At 40.2% G+C, this 23,426-nt stretch overlaps 2 protein-coding genes across 8 annotated transcripts; both read left to right on the top strand.

Annotated features, from left to right (window-relative positions):
* Positions 1-470: 470 nt before the first annotated feature.
* On the top strand, positions 471-8,739 carry LOC104433697. Its single transcript, XM_010046541.3, is given in 15 exon segments — positions 471-748; positions 2,050-2,123; positions 2,892-2,966; positions 3,743-3,818; positions 4,302-4,366; positions 4,466-4,567; positions 5,260-5,278; positions 5,281-5,348; positions 5,936-6,010; positions 6,110-6,142; positions 6,234-6,314; positions 7,515-7,577; positions 7,657-7,710; positions 8,020-8,064; positions 8,155-8,739. Coding segments are annotated over 15 exon segments (1,077 nt in total). The 5' UTR covers positions 471-705; the 3' UTR covers positions 8,359-8,739.
* A 9,090-nt stretch (positions 8,740-17,829) lies between these two features.
* On the top strand, positions 17,830-21,742 carry LOC104433695 (squamosa promoter-binding-like protein 16). 7 transcript variants are annotated; one of them, XM_018869142.2, is made up of 5 exons: positions 17,830-18,443; positions 18,576-18,646; positions 19,390-19,853; positions 20,514-20,650; positions 20,784-21,742. In XM_018869142.2, exons 3-5 carry the CDS (start codon positions 19,645-19,647, stop codon positions 21,392-21,394), a joined length of 957 nt encoding a protein of 318 aa, XP_018724687.2. In that variant the 5' UTR covers positions 17,830-18,443; positions 18,576-18,646; positions 19,390-19,644; the 3' UTR covers positions 21,395-21,742. The 7 variants fall into 7 exon arrangements, with proteins under 7 accessions (XP_018724687.2, XP_010044840.2, XP_010044838.2 ...); XM_010046538.3 differs by having other exon boundaries at positions 19,327-19,853; XM_010046536.3 differs by having other exon boundaries at positions 19,319-19,853.
* Positions 21,743-23,426: the final 1,684 nt, after the last annotated feature.

Here is a 23,426-nt window from a genome sequence, read left to right as displayed (position 1 = left end):
AATTAAAAAATATTTTCATTACTGACAAAATTATTTTCCTTCCTTCATTCATATTTTTCAGATCATTTATTTTTCTTGACACAAAAATGAGTTAATAAAAAAGATGTTTCTATTGTTAATAATATAATTCATGTCTAAATTTTTTATTGATAATATGAATAATTTTTTTTTTCTTTTTGCCTATAAAATATCGAAATTAGGAAAATATTTTGCCAAAGTTTTGGTTTTTTGTGAAACAGAAGGCTATCGCCCAAATATACATGATCAATCTTTTCCAAAATCTTTGCCAAATATAAATCACATGTTATATTTTCTTTCCCCCTTTTTGATGGTACCGCCCCAGCCCAATGAAAATCCCAAAAGGGGGGCATATTCGACTGCGTGCGATGGCAGGATTGGTAAATAAAGAGGAATCGAGGGCCATTCGTCTGGGAAAACCGTGCGTAGGGCAGGCTCTTCTCTCCAAGCTAGCAGCTGAACGCAACTCCGGAGTTCGCCCAGTCTCTCTCTCTCTCTCACTAAAAGCGCGAGCCGCGAGGGGCGACGCGAACGAAGCGTCGAAGCCTGTAAACCCTCCCTCCCGCCGATTCTCGACGCCGGCCGCGCTCTCCGCTTCCTCCGATGACCGTCCCGGTGCTCTGACGGCGCACTCGGCCTCCGCCAATCGTCGGCTCGATTGCGATTCCATCCGTCTGATCGCCGGCGATGGCCCTCCCTATCGGGAAGCTCGCTATCCTCGTCGGCGCAGGTCAGTTCGCGAACCCCCGCTCTCTCTCTCTCTCTTTCGATCGGGCCGGGATTTCCGCTGCGTTAGTCGGGAATTCGGTGACCCGAGTTCGGTGCTGTGCGGTCGCTCGGTGTTTTCGTGTCCTGTATAGCGAGAGAATAATCGTGAAATTGGTGTTTTATTGCGCGAGTCGTCGAGCGGTTCCTGTTGAAATACTCGCGGGCGGGCTTGTCGTGGGGGAAATCGTGGTTCGTGTTATGCGCATGAGGAGGACTTTGGTGTTCTGGTGAGGTGATTTTTTAGGGATATGATCCGTGGCTTGGTCGGTAACATGTGTGATGAGATGCGGTGACCGTTGTTGCTGAAGCTAGGAATTTGCTGGCAGCGAGAAATGTTGAGTTTGGCTTTAGCAATGCTTGAAGTAGCTTGGGTCACTTTGTACAGATTTATGACTTAGCTGTCTGAGTTTCCGAGAACTGTAATGGGTGAAGAGTGCTCTCTCCCAAGGGTAATGCTGCCAGGGACATGGTCAATTTCTAACTTTACTAGTAATTTCCTTGTTCATTATAAACTATTAGAAAGGAGAGATAGTCTGAAGGAAGGAATCCCTCTTATCATGAAAAGACATATGTCTTTGAGGATCCTGATAATTATCTGAGCCGAATGCTCCCTGGAGTATATGGGTAAGATAAAAGCCAATGACATTGAGAGTTTGAGAGTTTATATCACTTCATCCTTTGCCGTCCAACAGTAAATGTAATGCGCAAATTCAATAAATTTCTATATTAGCATGACTTCCGTTTATTTGGTGAAGAACTCAAATTCTGCGTGTTGAATGAGGTTGCTGATGTTTAGGACTTAGTGAATGCAGAAGAATATCTAGTTAATCTTGAGTTGTGAAACTATAGGAAGCATGGACTAGGTACTGTGAATTTTCGGCCCCCAAGGAAAAAAAATTGGTGAAAACCTCAGCTACACAAGGCATGAATTTCTCACCATATCAGCATCCTTAAGTGTTTGTAAATCAACTGATGCAGAATATGCAGTTCCAGTATTTTTTTTCCTTTAAATAAATATTTAATTGCTCTTTCCTGGAGGAAATATTAATGATTTCTTCCTCTGGTGCATGCATGTGCGATGGTTTTTCTTGAACACTTTTATGCTTGGGATTTTTAATGTTGCTAGTTGTTTGATGTTTACTGTTAATCTTTCGTGGGTCTTTTGATTTCCTGGAAACCTATTAGGTTCAGGTTGTGGTATTATAATTGAAAGTCTCAATGGATTGTGTTGCTGACTGATGAAAGTCTTCTTATGTCATCTAGGCGTTGTTGGGTCGGTTCTTGCAAAAGAAGGTCGCATGCCAAGTGTTTCAGACGTTTTCTCTGGTGCTTTTAAGGTATTCAACTGCATCTATTTCAGTGTCTCTCTTTACTTTCTCCATACTTCTTTTGTCCAGTTTAATTATTTATGAATAATCCTATTGCCAGATACTTGTAGAAATCGAATTCTTCACCATACTAGAGGCTTTGTATGGCCTGTTGGTACTTTCAATTCTTTTGGTATGAGGGATAAGGAATATATAATCTGAATATCCTTTTTACTTTTCAGCTTGCAAGCAGGGCTAGAATAACTTTTCATTAAGATTAATTGGATGCTGCAGGAAATGTAGTTTCTGTAGAGTTATCCTTAGGATTAATAATTGTTGAGAGGTTAAGATGGTGGTGACATGGATGGTTTTATGAGTATGGTCATAATTTTTGCCCTGTCTTGAAGTGAATGCATTATCTATCTGATTATACTATCCAGTATGATGTCACATGGAGGGATAAAGGTTTCTGACTGAAGTCCCTGTAACAAATTTCTTATTGATGTTGTAATAGTCGTTCTGGAGTCTATTTATGCACCAGAACAACAAAAGCATGTGAATATCATTCCTATGCCTGCTACGAGCCATAGCATGTGAATATCATTCCTAAGCCTGCTATGAGTCATCCTATTAGCAGTCCATAGTATTCAATATAGTGTTCGTGTACCACAGGAAATTGGTAAAATTGGAAATATATATGCCTTCACGAGAAATGTGATTTTATTAAAATTTTTCTTTCATTATTCTTTTTGAAGTTATGGTGTTGAAGCTTTTCTTACAGTGGAGTAATTGTGGCAGGTGCTGAAGGGAATCAAGAAAGATGAGTCCACTTCATCTGCGAACAAGCCACGGAATGACTCCTTGATGGCTCAGGTTTACATGTGCTCCATGATTTCTTGGAGCATTGATTTCATTTATCTGTTTTACTTCCTGATAAGAAGTTATGTTTTCTTATGTTCACATATGACAATAGTTTTGGAAAAGAAATATGAGGGTTTGCTGATCTGTCTTAACACAACTATTTGAAGGACCTGATCTGAAGAAAATGCCAGATAGCATGACTCTTCTATGGATATTAAAGTTTTGCTTTCTTGTGGATTTGCACCAAACTGCTTTCATATGAAAGCTATGCTGTAATTATGTGATCAAGTAATTTGATAAATTGGAATGGTCTATGTCTTGCTGTTTGACTTGATGCTAAACATATTGTTCTCAAAAACTTGAGAGATAATTATTGTTTGTATGAAAATGTGTCTGTGAATGTTGTTATTGGGACCATCTTTGAGTGGTACTATGCAAACTTTTCTCTGTCTATTTAGGTGTACCCTAACACTGTCTATTGTTTTTTTTTTGGCCATTAGCCATTTGGTATTTTATCAATTCGCCTTATAATTGTCTCTTCTTTTGCTGAACGACATGAAAATGAGTGTAAGAATTTTGTTATGGTTGTGAAAAAGGAAAAACAGTTTCAAGGAAACTAGATATCCTTGTGTTTGTCTCCTTATTTCCTTTTTTTTGGTGCCTCTGACCCTTAGAAACATGGGACTTTATTGTGACCGTCTGTTTGATTGGTTTATGGTCTTGAAACTTTCTAGCACTTGTTGGACTTTTATTGAGGAAAAAATTTCCTTATTGTGTGTATCTGGCAGGTTAACAGCCTCAGGCAGGAACTTCAGATATTGGCATCAAGTAGGCCAGTTACAATTGTAACAGCTTCTGGAACAGGTTTTAGTGTTAGACAATCTATTTGCTGCAATAGCTAATCTACACGTGCAATGTCAGCTCTCTGTTTGAGTGTGTGTTTGGTGGAGACTGCCATGGCATAGACTTTATCACGTACAAATATCCCAGATTATATCTTCTGCTGACCAGTAAATCTTTTTAATCTGCAAATATGTATATTCAATGGTGAAGAGAATGCAGGCTGCATTATAGTTCTGAAATGATTATTGCTAGTGTTTTCTGTATTATGATGCGAGTGCTTTTTGCTACTTAACTTAATAGTATCACATGTCCTTTTCATGCCTTTCCTTTCCCTTGATTTGTCACTAAAATCAGGGAAAGATTAAGTAAGGTGTGGAATTTACTTATGTATGCACTTTAAGTGATGTTATTTTATCAGGCAATAGTCTGAATAGCAGCTTCCATTTGACTTATTTGTTTCTTTTACAACTTTTAGGAGGTTTTGACTTGTGTCATTGTATGCAGGCACCAGCAGATATGGTATTGTGATAGTTGTTGTTGTGGTGGGATATGGATATGTTTGGTGGAAGGTTTGCCTTTTGGATCTATCTCAGTACTTAATAGCCAGACTCTACAATTTTATAACCTTTTCTATTGTAGGCTGACACATACTGTAAAATGCTCTACAGGGGTGGAAACTTCCTGATCTGATGTTTGCTACCAGGCGAAGTTTATCAGATGCCTGCACATCTATTGCTAAACAGCTTGAAAATGTTTATTCATCAATCTCGGTATTATATTGATTCCCTGACAGCTTAATGCTGTCCTTCAATCTTATTGACATGTACCTATAAAATATTTTGAGGTCATTTTTTAAGTGCACATCATGCTCTGGGCTGCCAAAATAGTTCAAACTTTTTTTAGTGCTATGCATCTTTGGTTGTTGCTAAAAGCAAACTCTCCCCTTCAGTTTTTGTTCATGTTGTGCATATTTTTACAGTTTGGAGTGAGAAAACAAACTTGCGCTTGCTTTCAGAAACAGTTCTTCTATTTGAAGCAAATTCTCTTTCCATGGAGTGATTTGAATATTGATTGATGACATTTTATTTTGGCCTGTCTCATATGTGATGTATAAATGAACATGTGATTTATGCATGGTACATGAAATGAAAGATCTTTCTTATTGGGAATTCGGTAAGGAGCAGAAAATATGCGAATTAATTTCGTGAGAAAATGGTTAAAGCACCTGACATTTTCTGCTCTCTTTGAACCATGGATTTTTGGTTAGGTGGGTGTGGTGGTAGTATGCTTGTGGACTTTCTGAAGGAGAACGATAATGAGAATCATTGGACTACTTAAATTTATGAAATAGTACTTTCATAAAGTAGACAGTGCTAAATTTAAATTTCCTCATACATCTTTAAAGGATGATGGCTGTTTGCTAATAGTGGAATTGATTGTTGCTGATCCTGGTCTTTTTCAGGCTACCAAGCGACATTTATCTTCAGAATTGATCGCTTGGATTGCAGCGTGGATGAGTTTGCCCAGATTACTGCTGCAACAAAAGATACGGTATGTTCTATCTTAGGTGGTGGCCAAAAACACAATCATTAAGCTTGATGATGGTCTAGAACACGGTACTATTTGGTTGCTGAAAGAACATTCTTACTCAATATTGATATTGTTTTCCAAAAGTTAGTATATGTCATACTTCATTTGACTTCTAGTGGTGTTATCTTCAATGCTTTGGATCCTGCATGTTTTAGTTTGGAACTCAGAATATTGCACCTTCATCAGCAGAAGAAAACGAGCGAGAGAAGGAGGGTGGGAGAGGGAGGGTGGAAGAGGGAGTGGGAGAGGGAGAGAAGAAAAGGGAGAGAAAAAAAGTAAAGGGGGGTGGGGGTAGGGGAGAGGAGGAGGGAGAGAGAGAGGGGGAGAGAAAAAGCTGTTATTATTTCTTTAATTGGTGCATTCCACTTCACTTAGCTTTTGTACCAGATTACACAACCGACTTCACTGACTCATCAAAGCCCAATTTGAAACTACTAGACTGCCTCATCTAACTCTTGTAGCCAGTCATCCAGCTCAATGTTAATCTTCCTACTCAGCCTCCCCTGCTGCAGTACAAGAATATCTTAGTAATGACTTTTAATGTTCAGGTATCTGATATAAGTGCTAATGTGGAGGCAATTAATGCAAATGTTACAAGTGTTCGGAGTGCTGTAGAGAATCTGGTAAATTGATCTGATAGGAGAGCTCTTTCTTTTTCTTTTTGCGTAATCATCTTTTTCTCTGTGACTGACTTGTTCCATCTTTGTGCTTTCATGTCTCAGGAATCGAAGATTGGCAGAATTGAAGGCAAACAGGTAATTGCAGTTGCTAGTCCCTTGATTTTATTCCATTGCATTTTTTCTAAAGTTAGATTGCAATCCCTATGGCGGATTATCTGCTACACAGGACTCTACGAACATTGGAGTACTGGAGTTGTGTTCCTTTGCCTCAAGTTTGAGTAATGGAAGAACTTCAGAGCGTAGTCAGGTATGTGATTAAACTCCTTCCTTTCTCAACAGTTCGGCAATTTTCCTTTGCTATTGTTTAGTTCCCTCCCAAAATAGACAGTTCTGAGGTTGCATGCATAGCAATTAATTGTGGTGTGACTCAGCTTGCAGATCTCTCATTGGTTGCTTGTGCTCTCTACAATATGTTGACATTGGATGAAAAGTAAATTTTTGTCAAATTTCATTTATACCTTCATTTACTTGCTAGATAAAATGCGCTTAGTTTTACATTTGGGAAAATTCTAAATAAGGGCTCGAGATGATGCTAAATGGATATTGTTTCAAATAAGGGTTTGAAGTGCCCATATTAGTCACAAAGAAGGGCTTGAAGTGGTTATGGTTGTTTTAAATAAGAGCCTAGCCTTGTCGGCCAGCAAAATATTTTGGTTGATTGGGGATATTTTCGTCAAAACACAAGTTAAATTCAAATTAAATTATATTAAAAAATTAAAAAAAAAAAAACTTTAAAAAAGGAAAAACATAGGCTGCCGCTGCCCCATTGCCCACCCCATCACCGGTGGGGCGGTGGGGTTGCCAGCGCCTTGCCGAGGGCCGGCGACCCTTGCCAACCAGAAGCGGGAGTGGGCAGCCACCCTCTACCAAATTTGGGGATGGTCACCCTTGTCCAGGCACTGGTGACCCCACTGGTGATGGGATGGTGGCCATAGGCAGGAAGGGCTCCCTCCCGCTTGTGTTTTCCTTTTTTAATTTTTAATTTTTTTTTCATGAAAAATAAATAAAAGAAAAAAAGGAAAAAATTAGAAATTTTAAAAGAAAAATTTGCTCTTCATAGATAGTGAGTTCAGGCCCTTCTTTAAAACTGATATGGGCACTTCAAACCCTCATTTGAAATAATGTTCACTGCTAGACATTTGAGAAAATGAGAGCACTTCGGGCCCTTATGTGAAATAATGTCCACTTGGGGCCTTTATTTGACAAAAAGAAAGCATTTCAGGCCCTTATTTGGAATTTTCCTTTTATATTTTGGTATATTGTGGGTGGAATTATTTATCATTAGAACATTCTCCGAAATTCGCATCAGGATGAGCCTAGAATCTCGGCTAGTCTCTGTTTTGGTCTGGAAAATCTGGGATTGACATCCTCAAATCATCTGCTTAAGCTTGGTTGTCTCTGTCTAGCTGTCATTAGCTTAATCAGCTTGTTTTCTCCAAATTTATAGGCTTCACTGACCACTTCGACTAGAGCTGCTCTTGAGCCGGCCCCTTCTTCACTTGCTTCCGCTGTAAGATGTTGTCGTGTAGTTTGCATATGTGCTTTCTGTTTTCGCCCTTGCCTGTTCTCATTGGACGTCACTTGTGCAGGGGCATATCAATTCATTGTCTCCATCACCATCTAATTCCAATGGATCTCGCCAGGTTGGTTAACTTGCCATTGGCAGTAGCTAATAATACAAAGTAGGTGAAATCAGTTATCAAGCAATGAGTGTCTCCATGCTGGTCTACAATTTGTTGAATTTCTAAAAATCTCTATGTTCAGCTGAAGTTTTGTCATTGTGATAGTAGTTGCTTTGTTTACGATGATGGCAGCTGGATTCTAATTGTGGTGGAGAGCGGTTAATAATGTTGCAAATTCTTTAGATGTCAGTGCTTAGATTTTGAGATGCGCCTCTGTAACATGTTTCAATATGCATTTGTTACGTCTCTGATTTCATTTTTTTTTTAAAGGTTTTCCGACCCCTACAGAGTGCCGTCTCTGGCTCTGGCATCATGGTGACTTTGCCATCACTTTTCCTCCATGATTTGTATTTTTCACTTCTTGCTTTGTTGAGACTCAAGGTTGCCAATTATTGTGCTTTTCAGGAGAGCCTAGGAGATTCAGAAATTGCCTTGAGAACTCCCAATGTTTCAAATGGAAACCAAGTTCCTAAAGACGCGAGCAGCAACAGGTCTTCGAGTTCTGGCATGTTTGGGATCTCACGAGTAAATGCCTCCTTTCTCACGAGAACGCACAGCTTAACAAGTTCAGTTCTTCGGCAAGTGCGCTCAAGTACCCAGCAATCATAACATTAAAAATGAAGAATTTTTCATGCGGTCGCACGCTTGCCTCAGCAAGCGGCCTTCTAAGCCGTGCGCGTGGCCAGAAGCTGTACGACTAAATAGGTTGTCCCCACACTAAATTAATTGAAAGACGGACTGGGCACCGAATTTTTGTAGAGATCTATGGTTGCTAAAATGGTTACTTAGGTCATTTTTGGCGTGTATATTTCTGGTTATAGGTCTCTGTCCAGTTGGAAGTTAGGACGAAAAAGATTAATAGTAAAAAATAAAACCGTCCTTTGTCTTTGGATTATCTATTACCCCTTTTTTTTCTGCCACTCTGCCTGTGCTTTTTGTGTATTTACAGTACTGCAAGCTCAAGCAATTGAACATGTCAGCGTTCTATCATGCAAGGACTCCAGAATTACTCTTTCCATAATACAGAGACATTATGATAAAAGATGTTTATAGAACTGATTTCTTAGATGTCTCCCCTCCATATATCTGCCCCTTCTATGTCTAAAGATGTCTCGGAGCTCGCATGATTGTTGGTGCTCGGTGGTCGTATGGACTGCGGAGCCTTTGGGATTGTGTTTATACCTATTCCTATGATATGCTAAGCAGAATCTAACGTGTCATAGAAACAAATTCAACTGGCAGATCAATGTGAAATTAGTCAGTAATGACCTATACACTTAACCGAGTTGAGACGAAAAGTGGCTAAATTTATTTGTTTTGCGAAAAAAAGAATAATTTAAAAAATACTAAATGATCATTTGTATCATTTGACATAATTAATTAATAAATATATTTTTATTACCAATAATAATTTTTATCTAAACATTTTCATTGACAATGAATATAATTTTTTTGTTCATTCATATTTATAAGTGAGACAAATAATTATTTTAAAAAAATATTTTCTAAATTATTTATTTTTTTATAAACAAATGCACGAAGATGACTTTCTCCAGAAGAAACTGTTGTGCAGGCCCGGTACAGGTAGAGAACTGCATCGTGAAACTCTCCCGCCTATTTTGCCATCCCAGTGCCTTCTTCCTTTTCCGCATTCGAAAGCGCCAGACACTGTCCTTTCAAGTATCGTTTCGCCTCCCAATCTCCACAGGATACGAGCTCATCAGGCTCGACGATACGGAGCCTTTTTCCCTCTAGAAGATCCCCTTCTGCTCCAGGTTCTTCCTCGATCTCCCGTTGTTCTTCCTGCAGATTTCCAATCAGAATGCGGCGTCGCTCGTTTCGCAAGCTGGTGACCATCGATCGATTCGCTCTCAGATGGAAGGGGGAAAAAAGAGAAGAAGAGGAAGGTGATTTCTCCGTCCGCGGTGCTCCGCTCGTCGCTGCACTCTCCCTCTCTCGCTCGTTGGAGTTGGAAGCTTGTGGGAATCGCAACTGTTCGACCAGGTATGGACGTCCCCCTCAGCTGTTGCTTCTGCTTGAGTTGGAATTCTCTTTCTATAATCTTCGTATTCATTCCTACCTTTCGACTTCACTATCGATGTCGAGTGAAGTGAGCACGAGGTCTGAGGCCTTATTCCTAAAACTGGAATCACTAGGCCTCGTCCATCTGTTTCGAACCTAATTCGGTGATTGACACGATGTCTTTCGGAAGAGCTGTGCGGAGACTCTGATCTCCCGAGCGCGCTTCGAGTCTCGGCAGAGGATATGAAGAGGTCGCATTCTCCTGGTGTGCGATTTGCTCGCGTCTTTTCCCTGGATGAATATCCTTCAGTAAGAGGAAAGTCTCGTTGCGATCGTACGATGAGGGAGGGACTCTCGTTCGAGACATACATTCTGACACACGAGCATTGCTCGGTTTGATAGAGGCTCTGTGACGTCACGGCATCTGCACTTGAGCTAACATTTCCTAAATCGAAGTCGATGAATAGAATGAGATTCCAATCTGCACATGGTGCTGAAATCGGCAATGTAGGCATAGCAGTGAAATCTCGCGCGCCGTGTCGCCATGGATGGGACGAAACCTTTTTTCGTTCACAGTTGCTCCTATTTTCTCAATAACCAAACGGCATATAACCAAATGGTCAGGTTAGTGAAAGAGTTACACTTACCGTTAGTGAATACTTCATTTTCTCAGGTACCTTCTTATATCTTGTCGCCATCTTTTCCCCTGATCTGTGAAAATAAGGCTTATTATGTGATTAATCGTTGTTTCGCCTCGCATCATAGATACGTGACGCATTTTCCTTCCTTATTGCGTCGTAAATAACAAACTCCGGAAGGAGTAAGCATAATCAGGTTTCATTGTCCTCCCAGAACGCTGGGAACAAAAGGTCAGGCCTAAGAACACAAAAGGGACATCTAATCTAGGCCTCTGTTAGTACTTTGTCAAGACTAGAATCTAGACCATGTGCAGGGGTTCTATGGCACTTCTTGGGAGTTCAGAATGGTTTGTGCTGCAGAAATGCCCTGTCCTAACATGTGTTTGCTCACACATGCAAATGCTCTGACCCGTTTCTACTGTTTTGGCCCATAATCTGGACATGCTTGTTCTCAAGTGGGTGCTCCACTACCCTAGAGCTAAAGTTCTTCTAATCTGTTCGGTATCTGATAAAGCTGATGTTTGGGCTAATTTGCCTCCACAAAATCCCTCGCGTGGTCTCACTGTCCCTAGCTAATACGATGATCTGCCCTCATATGGCAGTAATTCATCTGGAGTTGGTCAATTTGTACCTTTGCCGGTTGCCCACCATTAAAGCCAGGCGACATCTGAGTTTGATTTGTCTTGGGAATCCGAATAACACTTAGACAAGATTTCAAAATATGGGGCCTGGTCAGGTGAAGTCACGGTAACGTAATCAATTGTTTCGCGTGTCCGGTCAGAAGATTGTTTGTTCTAAATCGCATTAATCAAAATGAATTTTTCTGTGCAGTGAAGTGTAAATTATTCAGTTACTTCATCTGGCATATCATGTTAATGAAGAGTAAAATGAGTCTATTTGTCAGTGAGAATCAGTTGTTTATAGTAAATTTTACTCGATCATGGTAAAATAATCTCATTCTTACTAACAATTTCAACAAGTAAAGTATTGTCAATAGTAATTTTTTTTTTTTTTTGGCCAACCGGTAGTAAACCTCATTCACGTAAATCATATTTGGTCTTAGTAAACTTTTTCGTTTCAATTAAACATTATTCAAATAATCATTTCATGTAATCAATATATTCATTACATATATTAGATTATATTGAGAAAAAATACAATTAAAAACGTGGAGAGAGGGAGAGTTGGCTCGATAGTTGCTGTGCCACCGCCCGTCGCAGCTAACAACGGGTCCGCTGACACCTATCGCAGCCTCACCTGTCATTGGAGAGAGCAGCACGGCTGGCTGCGGCACTCTCAGATCGACAAGGGTCGCACGACTTTGACAGATCTAAGACAAGAAAATCCTCGCCAGGGTCGCACTGCTCTCTTCAGGGCCATGCGAGGGTTGGCTACCTTTGCCGTTGCTCCACAGGGTCGATGTGGTTGGCTTCCACTCCCAGCCACTTTCCTTTTTGTTTCTTTATTCTATTTTCAATTTTACCATTATTTAGTTTGGCTAGATTAATTTTTGTCAATATTATACTCATGAAAATGAGATATTACTAACAATAATGCGTTTTAATTCGACCTGTTTATTTACTACACCTGAGATATTTACCACAAATGAGATTCATCTACCTTATAGTAAATTTGTTTTCTAAGCATAAGCAGCTTTTTTACTAAGAACGATGGGCAACCTGATCAGCTAATTAAAAAATGGACTGTGCAGATTGACTCTTATCTTTTTTTTTTGGTAAAAAGATTGACTCTATCTTTTACCTGCGTGTGGTCTAAATTTTTGATTGGGTCACTTGACCATAAAAGATTCCTTCAGGTTGATGTTTTCTCAGGTCTGAACTTACCTTTTATGGAATAGGATGTTGGAAAACATGTGCTCTCTTAATATTTTATAGTATATTCTTGAGTTAGTGAGATTGAAGGGACTGCATGACAGCTGAATGTGACCTTCATATGGGTTAAAGTGAAGTGAATGAAACTAGGGATCCCTTGAATTTTTTACTAGGCGTCGTACCATTTGAACTCCAACTTTTACTCTTCTCCTGGGTGTGCAATGTTGCCTGAATTGAACTCTACTCTGAAAACCGCCAATTTTGCTTCTTCATTTTTTAAACATATTTGTGGATGTAAGAGGTCCCAATTGGTCCATTGTGCAACAGCAAGCAATGCTTCCGTTGAAAAACATTGTGTGTGCATTACCGATTGTTGGCAAACGCCAATCAATGAAGAATGAGCCACTGGTCGTTCAGCTTCCAACTAAAGTAGGTTCGTTGAGTATTTTGTTAAGTGTGTAAGTCAGATATGAGATTTGCGGAATTAAGAATGGGAAAATTTTAATACAGGAAGCTCCTTTGCCTTGCTATAATGATTGGACCATCTCTTAAGTTAGCAACCTTTTTTCTTGGTTTAGGTTTATGCAGTTGGATCAGTTGCACTGACAAATGGTTAGTTAAAAACAGGTGCATTCCAATGATAGCAATTTAGCAAACCATATTCTATGTTCAACTTCTTTGTCTGTGTTCTTACATACATTAACTGCTACACGAGGGACAAAAGCTGGGGTCTCGGGTAGTTTAGAAGATAAAAGGACTTGGTTTCTGGACTGCATTTTTGGGATTAGAACTTGGCCAAGCTCGTCGGTAGCAGATGAAACTGTCAATAATTATGATTCGTCCCGGAAAAATCCGTAGTGTCTTGGTGCTGCTTCTTAACTGTGCCCACAAAGCGCCACCATAGTGCTTAAGCGGCTCAAGTTGCGTCATTGTGATGTTATGTCATGCTTTGCGACATTATTCCTCGATGAAATCAATTCATTATGCTAAAGGTTCATACTACAGACTATTAATTCTTTTGCTTTTGCCGTATTTTCTAATGCATTATCAGATGACCACTCCTTAGTCTTGAGAATGAAATCATTATCATGCACATGGGCCTGATTAAAAAGTTTGTCGGGATGGTTTCTTTTTCGGGTTGCTGTTTATATAATAATACACGAGAGCATTCGTGTAGCTGTGTCATTCGAAATATTATAGTAGGTTAAAAGATTGAAGATTCCGTGTAGATGCCGGGAATTTCTGGTCTGAGGCTTTTTGGCCGATGTTCTGGGCGACTATTTATGTTATTCTTTTCTTTTTGTCAATTTTGGATTCCTTGAGGTTTAATTTTGGAAAGTAGCCAACTTAAAAAGAAACCCCTTTTTAGAGTTCCAAGGATCTTGACAAAGCAGACCCAACGACAGCTTAGCCTAATGCCTGATTTTTTATTTTTTATTTATATATAGGATGGTTATTCAATTCCTCTTGGGTTTTGATAGAGTTCTATTATTTAATCGTTTTGATAGAGTTCTATTATCTAATCAATCTAGCTTAGAGCCCGAGATTCCCATGACCAAGCCAACCCTTTCCCATCTTATCTTTTGCAGTTCCCATAGACCTTTCGAAGTAAACTTTCCCGAGCATTGGACTGGGAAGAAGCTGTTTGACAGGGCTCGGTGATGTACCCAAGAAACCTCCCCATATTAATTATCTCACGACCGGACAGGAAAGTGTGACTTATCTACGCCAAAGCTTCGACCGGCAACGCCAAAATTTGGGTTTACATATCTAGGAAATAAACTCTACCCAACGCAATGCAAATTAGATTGACGACACCCAAATTTGGAGGTTTGTCCCGAAATGGACTGTGCTATTATAATAGTAAAGATTAGATCTAATGGGAAGTTGTTTCAAATTTCAGAACTTCCAAAACAGGCATATGAGTGGGCTTATGCTGCTTGATGGAATGGATCACTTGACTATTTTTAGTGAAGTGTGGGGGCATCACAAGATTGATTTATGAGTTCGTCTCGCTACAAAATTATGAAAAACCCATAGGTTCGGTATTTGAGCTAAGTTGTGGTTTTATTATAGTTTGGTCATTGCTTCTATGGCACGTCAAATAAGTGCCCCCCAAAACTAGGCAGCCCTCTCTATGCCAGACTAATGAAAAAACCAAAACGCTGTCTTCCTCTTGTATTCCGAATAGCAAAGAGGTAACAGAAGGCAAGGAGAGGAATCTATCGGGGAAACAGACCGCGTAGTAGCTCTAGGAAACTTCTCGAAGAATGTAGACAGGATGGTGAAGTCGACCTTATGCCTCGTGAAGTGAAACATTTTTGAGGTTCGAAAACTTTGATCAGTTTGTTGCTATATTAAATCGACTTGTAAAGTAATGAAACAAATTGTAAGTGATTACTGAAATTACTAATTGCTTTTAGGCACTCAATGGAAAATGACCAATTTTAGTAAATCAACTTTAGTACCTCTAATTTTATTATATAGATTTATTTGATGTTTGGTGATAGGAATGAAAGGGGTGTCAATCGCTATATGGTAGGATACGTAAGCTTTACATAGACTAGTTGCGTGTCCAAGGTGACCTAGCCATCAACTTTAGCAAAAGGAGGTAGCAAGGAGGAAAGACAATACCTTTATGACAGAACCCATTTAGTATTAGCTTTGATAGAAGCTGTATCATGCAACTTTAGGCCACATTATATCATCATCGGTCTCCATTGACATGGATGTTTTTGCCATTTTCCGTTTGGTTGACTCATTTTTCATGACTAATGTTCAGAATTTTGCAGCGCACACTATTTGGTAAAATGTCTCATTTCCATCAAACGATTTGAAGATCATGGTACACGCCTGAGCATTACCCAGGATAGATAACTGATTCATCATAAAAAAAGGAAAATTCATAATTCTGTAGTGAAGACGTTAATGTGAAATGACATCCAATAGCTTTTTGGTTGGAGGGGACTGACTTGGATGCTCGAATGCTCAACCCCCCCTTCCTCCTCCGTTACCTTACCTTACCTAATCGCTCTAATTAATAAAAAGCCTACTCTACTGACGTCCAAAGCGGTACCTAGGAGTCTGCAAAAGCTATGCCTCGCTGGACCATTACCCAAGTTTCCATTTTTGTTGGCTAATGCAATTTGCATCCCCCATGATGATGTCCCAAGATAAGCAATAATGCTTCCTCGGCTTATTTTATTCCGAGATTGCGTGGCTGCACTTCCCTTTCCAGACTTCGCAGTTGAAATTTCTAGTTCCTTGCTGTTTGAAAAGCTCGATCCTCCTTCTTATGTGTTTCCACATCTATAGCTTAATGATACTTCAAAAATAAGAGTTCGTCTTGTCCTCCTTATTCAACTGGTTAGATTTGCTGGCTCTGTTGTCAACTCTCGCTGTACCAATGTGCTGTTTCTCTTTCTTGTGGGGCTTGGCATTTATGGCTCCGCCCTTCCTCGGTGAAGTTCGAAGCCAAAGCCGCCCCCACCTACGATAATAAAAACTAAAGAGGAGACAAATCCAAAACGAACAAGTTTGGGAGTCGGCCAACTTAGAGGGCAACCTTTTTTGCTTAAGATGGGAAATGATGGTTACGTCTCTCGAAATGATTTTTGTTTGCTCGTGCTCTTGTAATGAAAGTTGAGAATGAACGTTTCGTGCCCCCATCAATTTGTGGTGGATCGAAAGGCGGGAAAAAGGCAAAGATGATGCATACTCCACGACACACATCTCCATTATGCTGCTCATAGTGGCCATGCAATTGCCACTTCTTTGCCCTTTGTGCCTGGAGATTATATTCTGCAATTCTTTTTTCTTTTTCCCATTTTGGCGTGACCCCCTTAAAAAAGTTTGGAGATATAATTGATAAGGATTTTTTTATTTTCTCTCATGCTTGATTCAATTTTTCACTATACCGATACTTTACCTCTCCACATTGCCCATGTGTGGTTCAAAGCTACAGTTGTTAGATGGTTAAACGTGGAAAGTGAAGCAGAGCTCGGTACGAAAAGCTAAGCCATTATGTATGTATTTGAATTTTACTTTGAGATACGAATGGCGTCTTGACCGATGAAGACTTGTGAAAAGGAAAATGTCGGTTGGCAAGTAAAATCGATAGTGTTGCTCCAGGGAAAAGCTTTCGAGATGTTGTTTTCTCGACTGATTTTCCTGTGAAGAGAAATTAGATGTAAAATCTAATATGATGATCTTGGTAATTAGCTTTAAAGCAGGGTTTTGGCGCATGGATTTTCTCGATCCAAAAAAGGTGAAAGGGAATTGAACCATAGGCTAATCTTTTGTGGGACACATATCATCAGACAGTATGGTTCAGACCCACTCGATCTCCCTGAATCCCTAGAGTTTGAAACTGGGGATGTCCTCCAGCGCCACATATCCTTAACTACTTTTGCTCCCCACTGGCCAGGCCTTGTCTTGAATCTCGAACACCACACGTTCATCTCTGCAAGGACTGAGGTGTGGTTGTGTCCGACCAAAGAAGTGGAATTGATGGGAGGAAGGGTCGTGGGTTGGTTGGTCTCATTTAAGACGGGGTTTCATCCGGCACTTTGGGAAAGGGAAGTAATTTATGCGTAGATTTTTGTTGATATACATGTTTTTTGTCGAAATGACTGTTAAAAAATCATTTATACCTCGCATCTTTTCTTTGGCCAGTGAAATATCGAGGGTTGATCAGTTTGATACAAAAGGACAACATCGTATTTATTGTACGAAGTACTTCAACCGACGCGGTTGTTCTCCTGGGTCAAGTTCATCCTTTTCTTTTCTTTTCAAGTGAAAGCGTTCATTTCAAAGTTAGTTAGAATAGTGAGAAATTGAAAAAAAAATATTATGATCATAATGATTTATACCTTCAACTTCTTCTAATTTTGTTTTTTAAAATTGAACTCTCATTAGTTCCGGAACATTTTGGGCTTTTTGAAATACATACGAGTGGATATATGAGGTTATCTATCTATCACATGTCATAGTTTGTAAAACTTGAATGTGCTTTGTTTCTTTTTTTTTTTTTTTTTGGCTAAAAAGTTTAAAAGTACATTTTTGCTAGATACAAAAACTGAAAAATAAGGGGGCCTTGAAACATAAGAGCACATGCTATTCGAGAACTTTCGTCGAAGTCGCAAAGGGTCTGATTTTGAATAGTTAAAATGAGGAAAAGAGGTTGTGCGTGCATTAGGCGCCGAGCCATAGTCCATATTATTATTTACCACTTCCCATCTAGAATACAACACCTCAAAAGCCCTGTCTGTCTGTCTACTATTAGCTACTGCTAGTTAAAAAATCTCCAACCTGGAATAAGAAAATTCAGGGGCAGAGTCCTAAGCGGGATTCGCTTTCCGATTCTCATCAAGATTGACTGACTGGGAGTCGAGGACCGAGGTCCATGCTCAGTTTTAAGTAGATTTATTAAAATCTCTGTGGACTTCATGTTTTTTAAGTTGACCAGAAATGAATTCTTGGAAATGAAAGAATTTTGAAGAAAAGAAAGTTAAAGAAAGAGAACAAGACATCGGACAAACAACAGGGATCCCTCTCTCTCCCTTATAATGGAGCCAAGCAAGGAACGAAGGTGGGGGAATGTGAAACGACACAAAAGAACTCCACTGTGAACTCTCTCTCTCTCTTCTCTCTCTCTTCTCTGTACTTTTGTGAAACAACACAAAAGAACTCCATTGTTATCTCTCTCTCTTTCTCTCTCTCTCTGTACTTTTATCTTGCTCTCAAACACAAAACTTGAAAAGTTGAAAGCAACTACACCCTGTCCCTTTCCCTGCCACTCGTTCTCGGGCTTTTGTTGTTTTTTTTATTTCATCTCTCTCTCTCTTCTCTCTCTCTTCTGTGCGTCTCTCTCTTCTTGAATTGTTTTTTCGTACTTCTCTTTCTTCCATGCTTGGGAGGTGAGGCAACCAGCTCAAAAAGAAAGAGGAGGCTCCCATCTCTCTTCTTGTTTCTTGACCCTTTCATTCCGATTTCCTTTCTCTTTCTCTCTCTCTGAGGCTGACACACACTCACACACACTGTCTCACCCAAATTGGGACACATTATCCGTTTCTCCGTTGCGCCTCTCAATAATTTCCACAATAGAAACCAGTCTCTCTCTCTCTCTCTCTCTCTCTCTCTGCGCTGCCTCATAGTGCAAACCGTTGTTGGGTTTGGAGACGCTCATGGCCGTGAGATGAAGGTTGTTTTCTTCTTTCGCTTTTTTCTGCACTTATTTTATTGTTCACGTCCCCCATGTATGACCTCTGAATTTAATGCTTAAATTGGTCCTCGACTCGCAGTCCCTCTTGACTTTCTCAGTTTTTCCTTGCAGCTGGACAGGCTGCAAGTGAGTAAGATTATGTCTTTGCAGTTCTTGTGACGTTGATTCTGGGGATCTCTCAGGTGCCCGTGATTCCACCTTTTCTGGAGCTTTATTTGTGATGGGTACTTGTCGTTTTAATTTTCTCTTTTCGCTACGTAGCTGTCCTTACGATTTTTTTAACTGGGTCGGTACTGCAATTCGACATGGCAGTGCACAATTGGGTATTGTGCCTTTCTATGTTGTAGCTAATTCTTTTTTTCTTTTGAAGAGAATGCGCGCAGTTACGGGAGTCTGATTTCGAAATTGATCTTGAATTCTGTAGCAGCACGGTTATTGTCGATATTGGACTCAGTGTGCTGAAAATCATTGTGAATTGTGTAAAGTTAACTTTTTCCTGGAGCCAGTGATTTTGGCATGATTAGAGAACTGTCCACGCGTAAGATGCCCTCATTGTGTGTGTCTTACATAATCATGTTTGAAAAATCAAGTTTTTATGTTCTAGGAAGTGGGAAGTTTAGATTCTTGAGTGGACCACTATCCGCTTCTGGAACATTTTTCTTTGGTCTAAAATTTCTTGAGCATTGATGCATCTGGTAAAGACAGTGTGGAATCTTTGAAATCCATAGACTCAACACTTTTGCTTGCATCTGGCAGAAAACGAGTATAGGCATAATATTTTTTGAGTAACGAATGTCGTAGTACACATATGATGTGTGAAAAGCAAATTTTAACATCTTACTTACTGATATTAGGGAAACAGTTTGACTCTCTTGCCATGTCCTTCTTTCTTGGGCTGAAGCACATCATAATCCATGGATGATAGGATGAGACAGAGCTTGAGTAAGGGGAAGAAAGAAGTAGAAACAGAGAAGGAAATTTTATGGGCTGCAACCTCACAGCTCCTTGTAGTTGGGACTAAATTGAAGCCAAGGAAGGATTTTACCGGATTGGTTCAGTTTTAGGGTTGTGCTGCTTGGAGCTACATAACAGAGGGATTGCCTTGTGGATTCAAGCTCAGGAGTGGGGGAGTTTTGAGGAGGAATCTCGGGAGAAGCTGGACAATCCTGCAGCTTCTTTGATGGATTCGTCATCAAATGGATCATTAAAGCGGGCTCGAGCACCTGGTTTTGGTAGCCAAGTTGCTTCTTGCTTAGTTGATGGATGTGATTCGGACCTTAGTAAGTGCAGAGACTATCATCGCCGGCACAAAGTGTGTGAGCTACACTCGAAAACCCCTAAGGTTATCATTAGGGGTCAGGAACAACGGTTCTGCCAACAGTGCAGCAGGTGAGGATTAATGAGTGTCTAAGGCATGCACCCAATTCCTACTTAGCTAATTGACTGCCTTTCTTTTAGCATTAGCTTGTGAAATGGCAAATTTTCTCCATTTAACTTGCACTGGTCATTCTTTCATTCAGCTATATTGCTCTTGTTTCCTTCATTAGTCAATGTGCTTTATCATGCCACGGTATCACATCTTCAGCTTTACTATTAAGTATTCAAGTGGAATGGCATGATTTACCTAGAAATCAGACGTCGACATGCCTTGTGATTCACATTTGAACTGAGCTCAAACTGGTGACCTGTTCAGGATATACAAATGGTTTGTTGGCCATTAAGATTTAATTATGAAAGCAAAATGTGTGATTAATTTTGAGTTGACTTGTTGAAATTATCTTCCAGTGGCTAACAATTTTTGAGCACAAAGCTACTTGTCATCAGAAACAGCTATATACACAGAAGAAATGTCTCCTAGAAAAGTATTCCTTTCCTGTGGTACTTCCTTTTTTGGGCTTTCTCTTATGCATCGTGCCTGTTTTATTTTGAATCAGTGCATGTATCTTTACTTGAGCTATTTCAGACTTTCCCTTAAAACGGCCATAACCATGTATATGAAATCTGCGCTACAATAAAAGAACCTCCTATATGTTGAACTCTTTTGGACAGATTTCATTCATTAGCGGAATTCGATGATGTGAAGCGAAGCTGCAGAAAACGTCTTGATGGTCACAACAGACGTCGGAGGAAGCCACAGCCTGACCCCTTGTCCCTGACTGCTGGCCGGTTCCTCCCGAGTCACCAAGGTTCAAAGTCGTTAACCATGGTCCACAACTTCTCTTTTATCCCAATTTCAAAAGACGGGATCTTTGTCCATCTTTCTTTCACATTCCTCAGCTTTATAAACTATAAACTAATGCTTGCACACGCCTATTCCAGGTACCAGATTTTCACCTTTCAGTGGTCCGCAGATGTTTCCAGCTAGTGCTTTAGCAAGCTGCTCTTGGCCTGGAGTTGTCAAAGTAGAGAATGACACCACTTCTTACAACACGCCTCAGCTCATTAACTTCAATGAACGAAATCTCTCCTTCCCGGGATCAACCTCGTCTCACTTCAAAGGGCATATACAATTTCCCTTCTTGCAAGGAACCAGTGCCACACACCTTGGAGCTTCAATATGTAAGCCTGACCTCAACCCCAATTCCACTACCGGAACTGGTGGTAATGGTAACAATGCCAGATCCTCTTCCAGTGGCTTAAACAGAGTTGTCGCCTCCGAGCGTGCTCTCTCTCTTCTGTCATCACCACCAGCCGAGAATTCCGAGAAGGGTTTAAGCCGCATGATGCAGCTCGTCCCATCCACCTCTGCTCAATCATTGACCACCGACTTGCGCTACAATAGATTAGGACTTGGCAAGCCTGGGAATCCTGGTATGGATTCTGAGAGCACTGGCAGTGGGGAACTCCATTACCATGGGATATTCCAATCTGAGCATGCTGGATTATCTGCAAATGGACAGCACCAGACTCCCTCTTTCTCTTGGGAGTAGTATTTGCCCTTTACTAGAATAACCCGGTGGAGCTTCTTGAAGACATATAATAAATGTAGTGCCGTTCCAAGACCTTGAAGTTTTACATGGTGCATTAAATGTTCTTGTATATAGAATTTGAACCGCGATAATCCGGGGGTTCTGTTTGCTCCCATTGTTATCTGAAAGCATCTCCTTGGACAGTGTTCTCTACTGCTTTCGTATGTATGATGCATCTAAAGTGGACATATCTGTGTGCTTGGATTGAGTTACTTTTGGTTCTAGGACCCTGGACAATGAGTGTGCGTTCTCGCATTGCCTTATGAAAATGGTATTTTGAGAATGTACTTTAAGGTGTTTGGTCAAAAATCAGTTGAAAAGTATCCGAGAGCTGCTTTTGTTTGCAAACTTACTGGTGTATGCGGTTAGCGGGCGATAGAACTAGTCCACTATGCCCAAGAAGGGACTAGTGCGCTTTTCATCCTGGAAATTGCCGTGAATGATGAAAGGCACAAAACAGAAGCACTACCCATAGTTGGTGGGGTGCACGTAGCGCTGTCATTCTATGTATTCAGTCCAAAACTGGAGGATAAACTTGCACATTGCACACCAGAAGCAGTTCAGGACACTCTTAATTCTAAGTCATACCCAGTTGCTGGCTGGGTTGGATTCATTTTATGTTATGTAGCTTCATAGAGGAAAGAAAAGGTATCGGCTACATTGCTAATACTTTGTAACAAGCCGATCAGATCATCGGTTTGACATTCATCTGAACTTATTTTAGTTGAGATATAAGGCCAAGGCACAAAATGCCTTCTCATAATATGGCCAAACGAGAGACACACAATTTGCATCGGTGGTTTCCATATGGCGAGACTAGGCTTGAGGAATGTGGAGTAGGAAGGCTGAACTAAGTGATCGAATTTTATGCTGATGAAAATGCGATCAAAGAAGGTTGGCTTGAAGAAATATGGCCTACCTTCCGCAGAAGGTCAGCGCTAAAGCAGTTACTTTCTGCATAAGGTCAACCTTAAACTAGGTACTTCGACTTCAAGCAAAAGACCGTTCACTTTTTGTTGCCAATTCATATGACCATTTCTTTCTTCTGGATGGCCTATCGTCTTCTTCATATGGAGGATTTGTATAAAGGAAACACTGACATCGACAACCCTGAAATTTATGTGTCTGTGCCGCTGGAATTATTAGTTTTTCATCATTGTTGAATATCCATAGATTCTTTTCGTATTCGTCATCTTGTGTTTTTTGAATGCCTAATCTCAATCACTTGAGCCTAGCTACTAGCTATCGGACCTTATCAACAGGTGAAGTGATTAGGGGAAGCCTAACGACAAACATGAAGATGTTTATATAAGCCCGTCCATAATAAAAAGGAACTGGTTGGTTACACATTAAATGGTTTGAACATGGGCAGATTTAGGCACATGAGGTTCAAGAAGGGAATTGCTAGTTCATGCACGCCCATCGTGCTCTTCAGTCGTGCCCATGATCACCTCAACCAGCTACAAACCGTGTATAAAATGCTGTGACAATTGTCATCGACAAGAAAAGGCGATTCGATCTGAAGGAATGAGCCAAATTGAGCAAAGATTTGATGCATTCTACAGATGGGCTTAGGATTAAATATGTGAACAGTTTTGAGACATTGAATGTAGTCATGAAAGAAGGGAAGCTGCCTTTCGCCTTTTGCTTTATAGCCTCTTTCTTTTGTCTGCTCCTCGTCAGATTCGATGGCTACCAACATTTCGTCTGACGTCCGATATCATATTATCCTCCGATTTTGACAGAAGATTTCTTGCGATCATGGGCTTGGTTCATAGATGATAATTTGTGGATATCGCCCGCACGCAAACTCAAGTAGATACGAATATAGATTAATGTCCATAGTTACAACCCATGGGACGAAACCTGGTGCAGAAAAATGCGGATGGTTTCGTCTTAAATTTTCTTATGCAACATTTACCACAGGGAGAGATCACTAGGTTTTAATGTACTGGCGTTGAAGTCAATCTAAAATTGAAATCCCCACCTAAAC

The sequence above is a fragment of the Eucalyptus grandis genome, chromosome 2, assembly GCF_016545825.1.
Source record: "Eucalyptus grandis isolate ANBG69807.140 chromosome 2, ASM1654582v1, whole genome shotgun sequence".
NCBI lineage: Eukaryota > Viridiplantae > Streptophyta > Magnoliopsida > Myrtales > Myrtaceae > Eucalyptus > Eucalyptus grandis.
This window is presented reverse-complemented; position numbering and strand designations above follow the sequence as displayed.

What these genes read in the sequence shown, in the direction of transcription:
- LOC104433695 (XM_010046539.3), top strand. Translation starts at nt 19,645, where the DNA reads ATGGATTCGTCATCAAATGGATCATTAAAGCGGGCTCGAGCACCTGGT. An exon ending in TTCTGCCAACAGTGCAGCAG is followed by an intron (nt 19,854 to 20,513) that starts GTGAGGATTAAT and finishes TCTTTTGGACAG; the next exon opens with ATTTCATTCATTAGCGGAAT. An exon ending in GTTCCTCCCGAGTCACCAAG is followed by an intron (nt 20,651 to 20,783) that starts GTTCAAAGTCGT and finishes CGCCTATTCCAG; the next exon opens with GTACCAGATTTTCACCTTTC.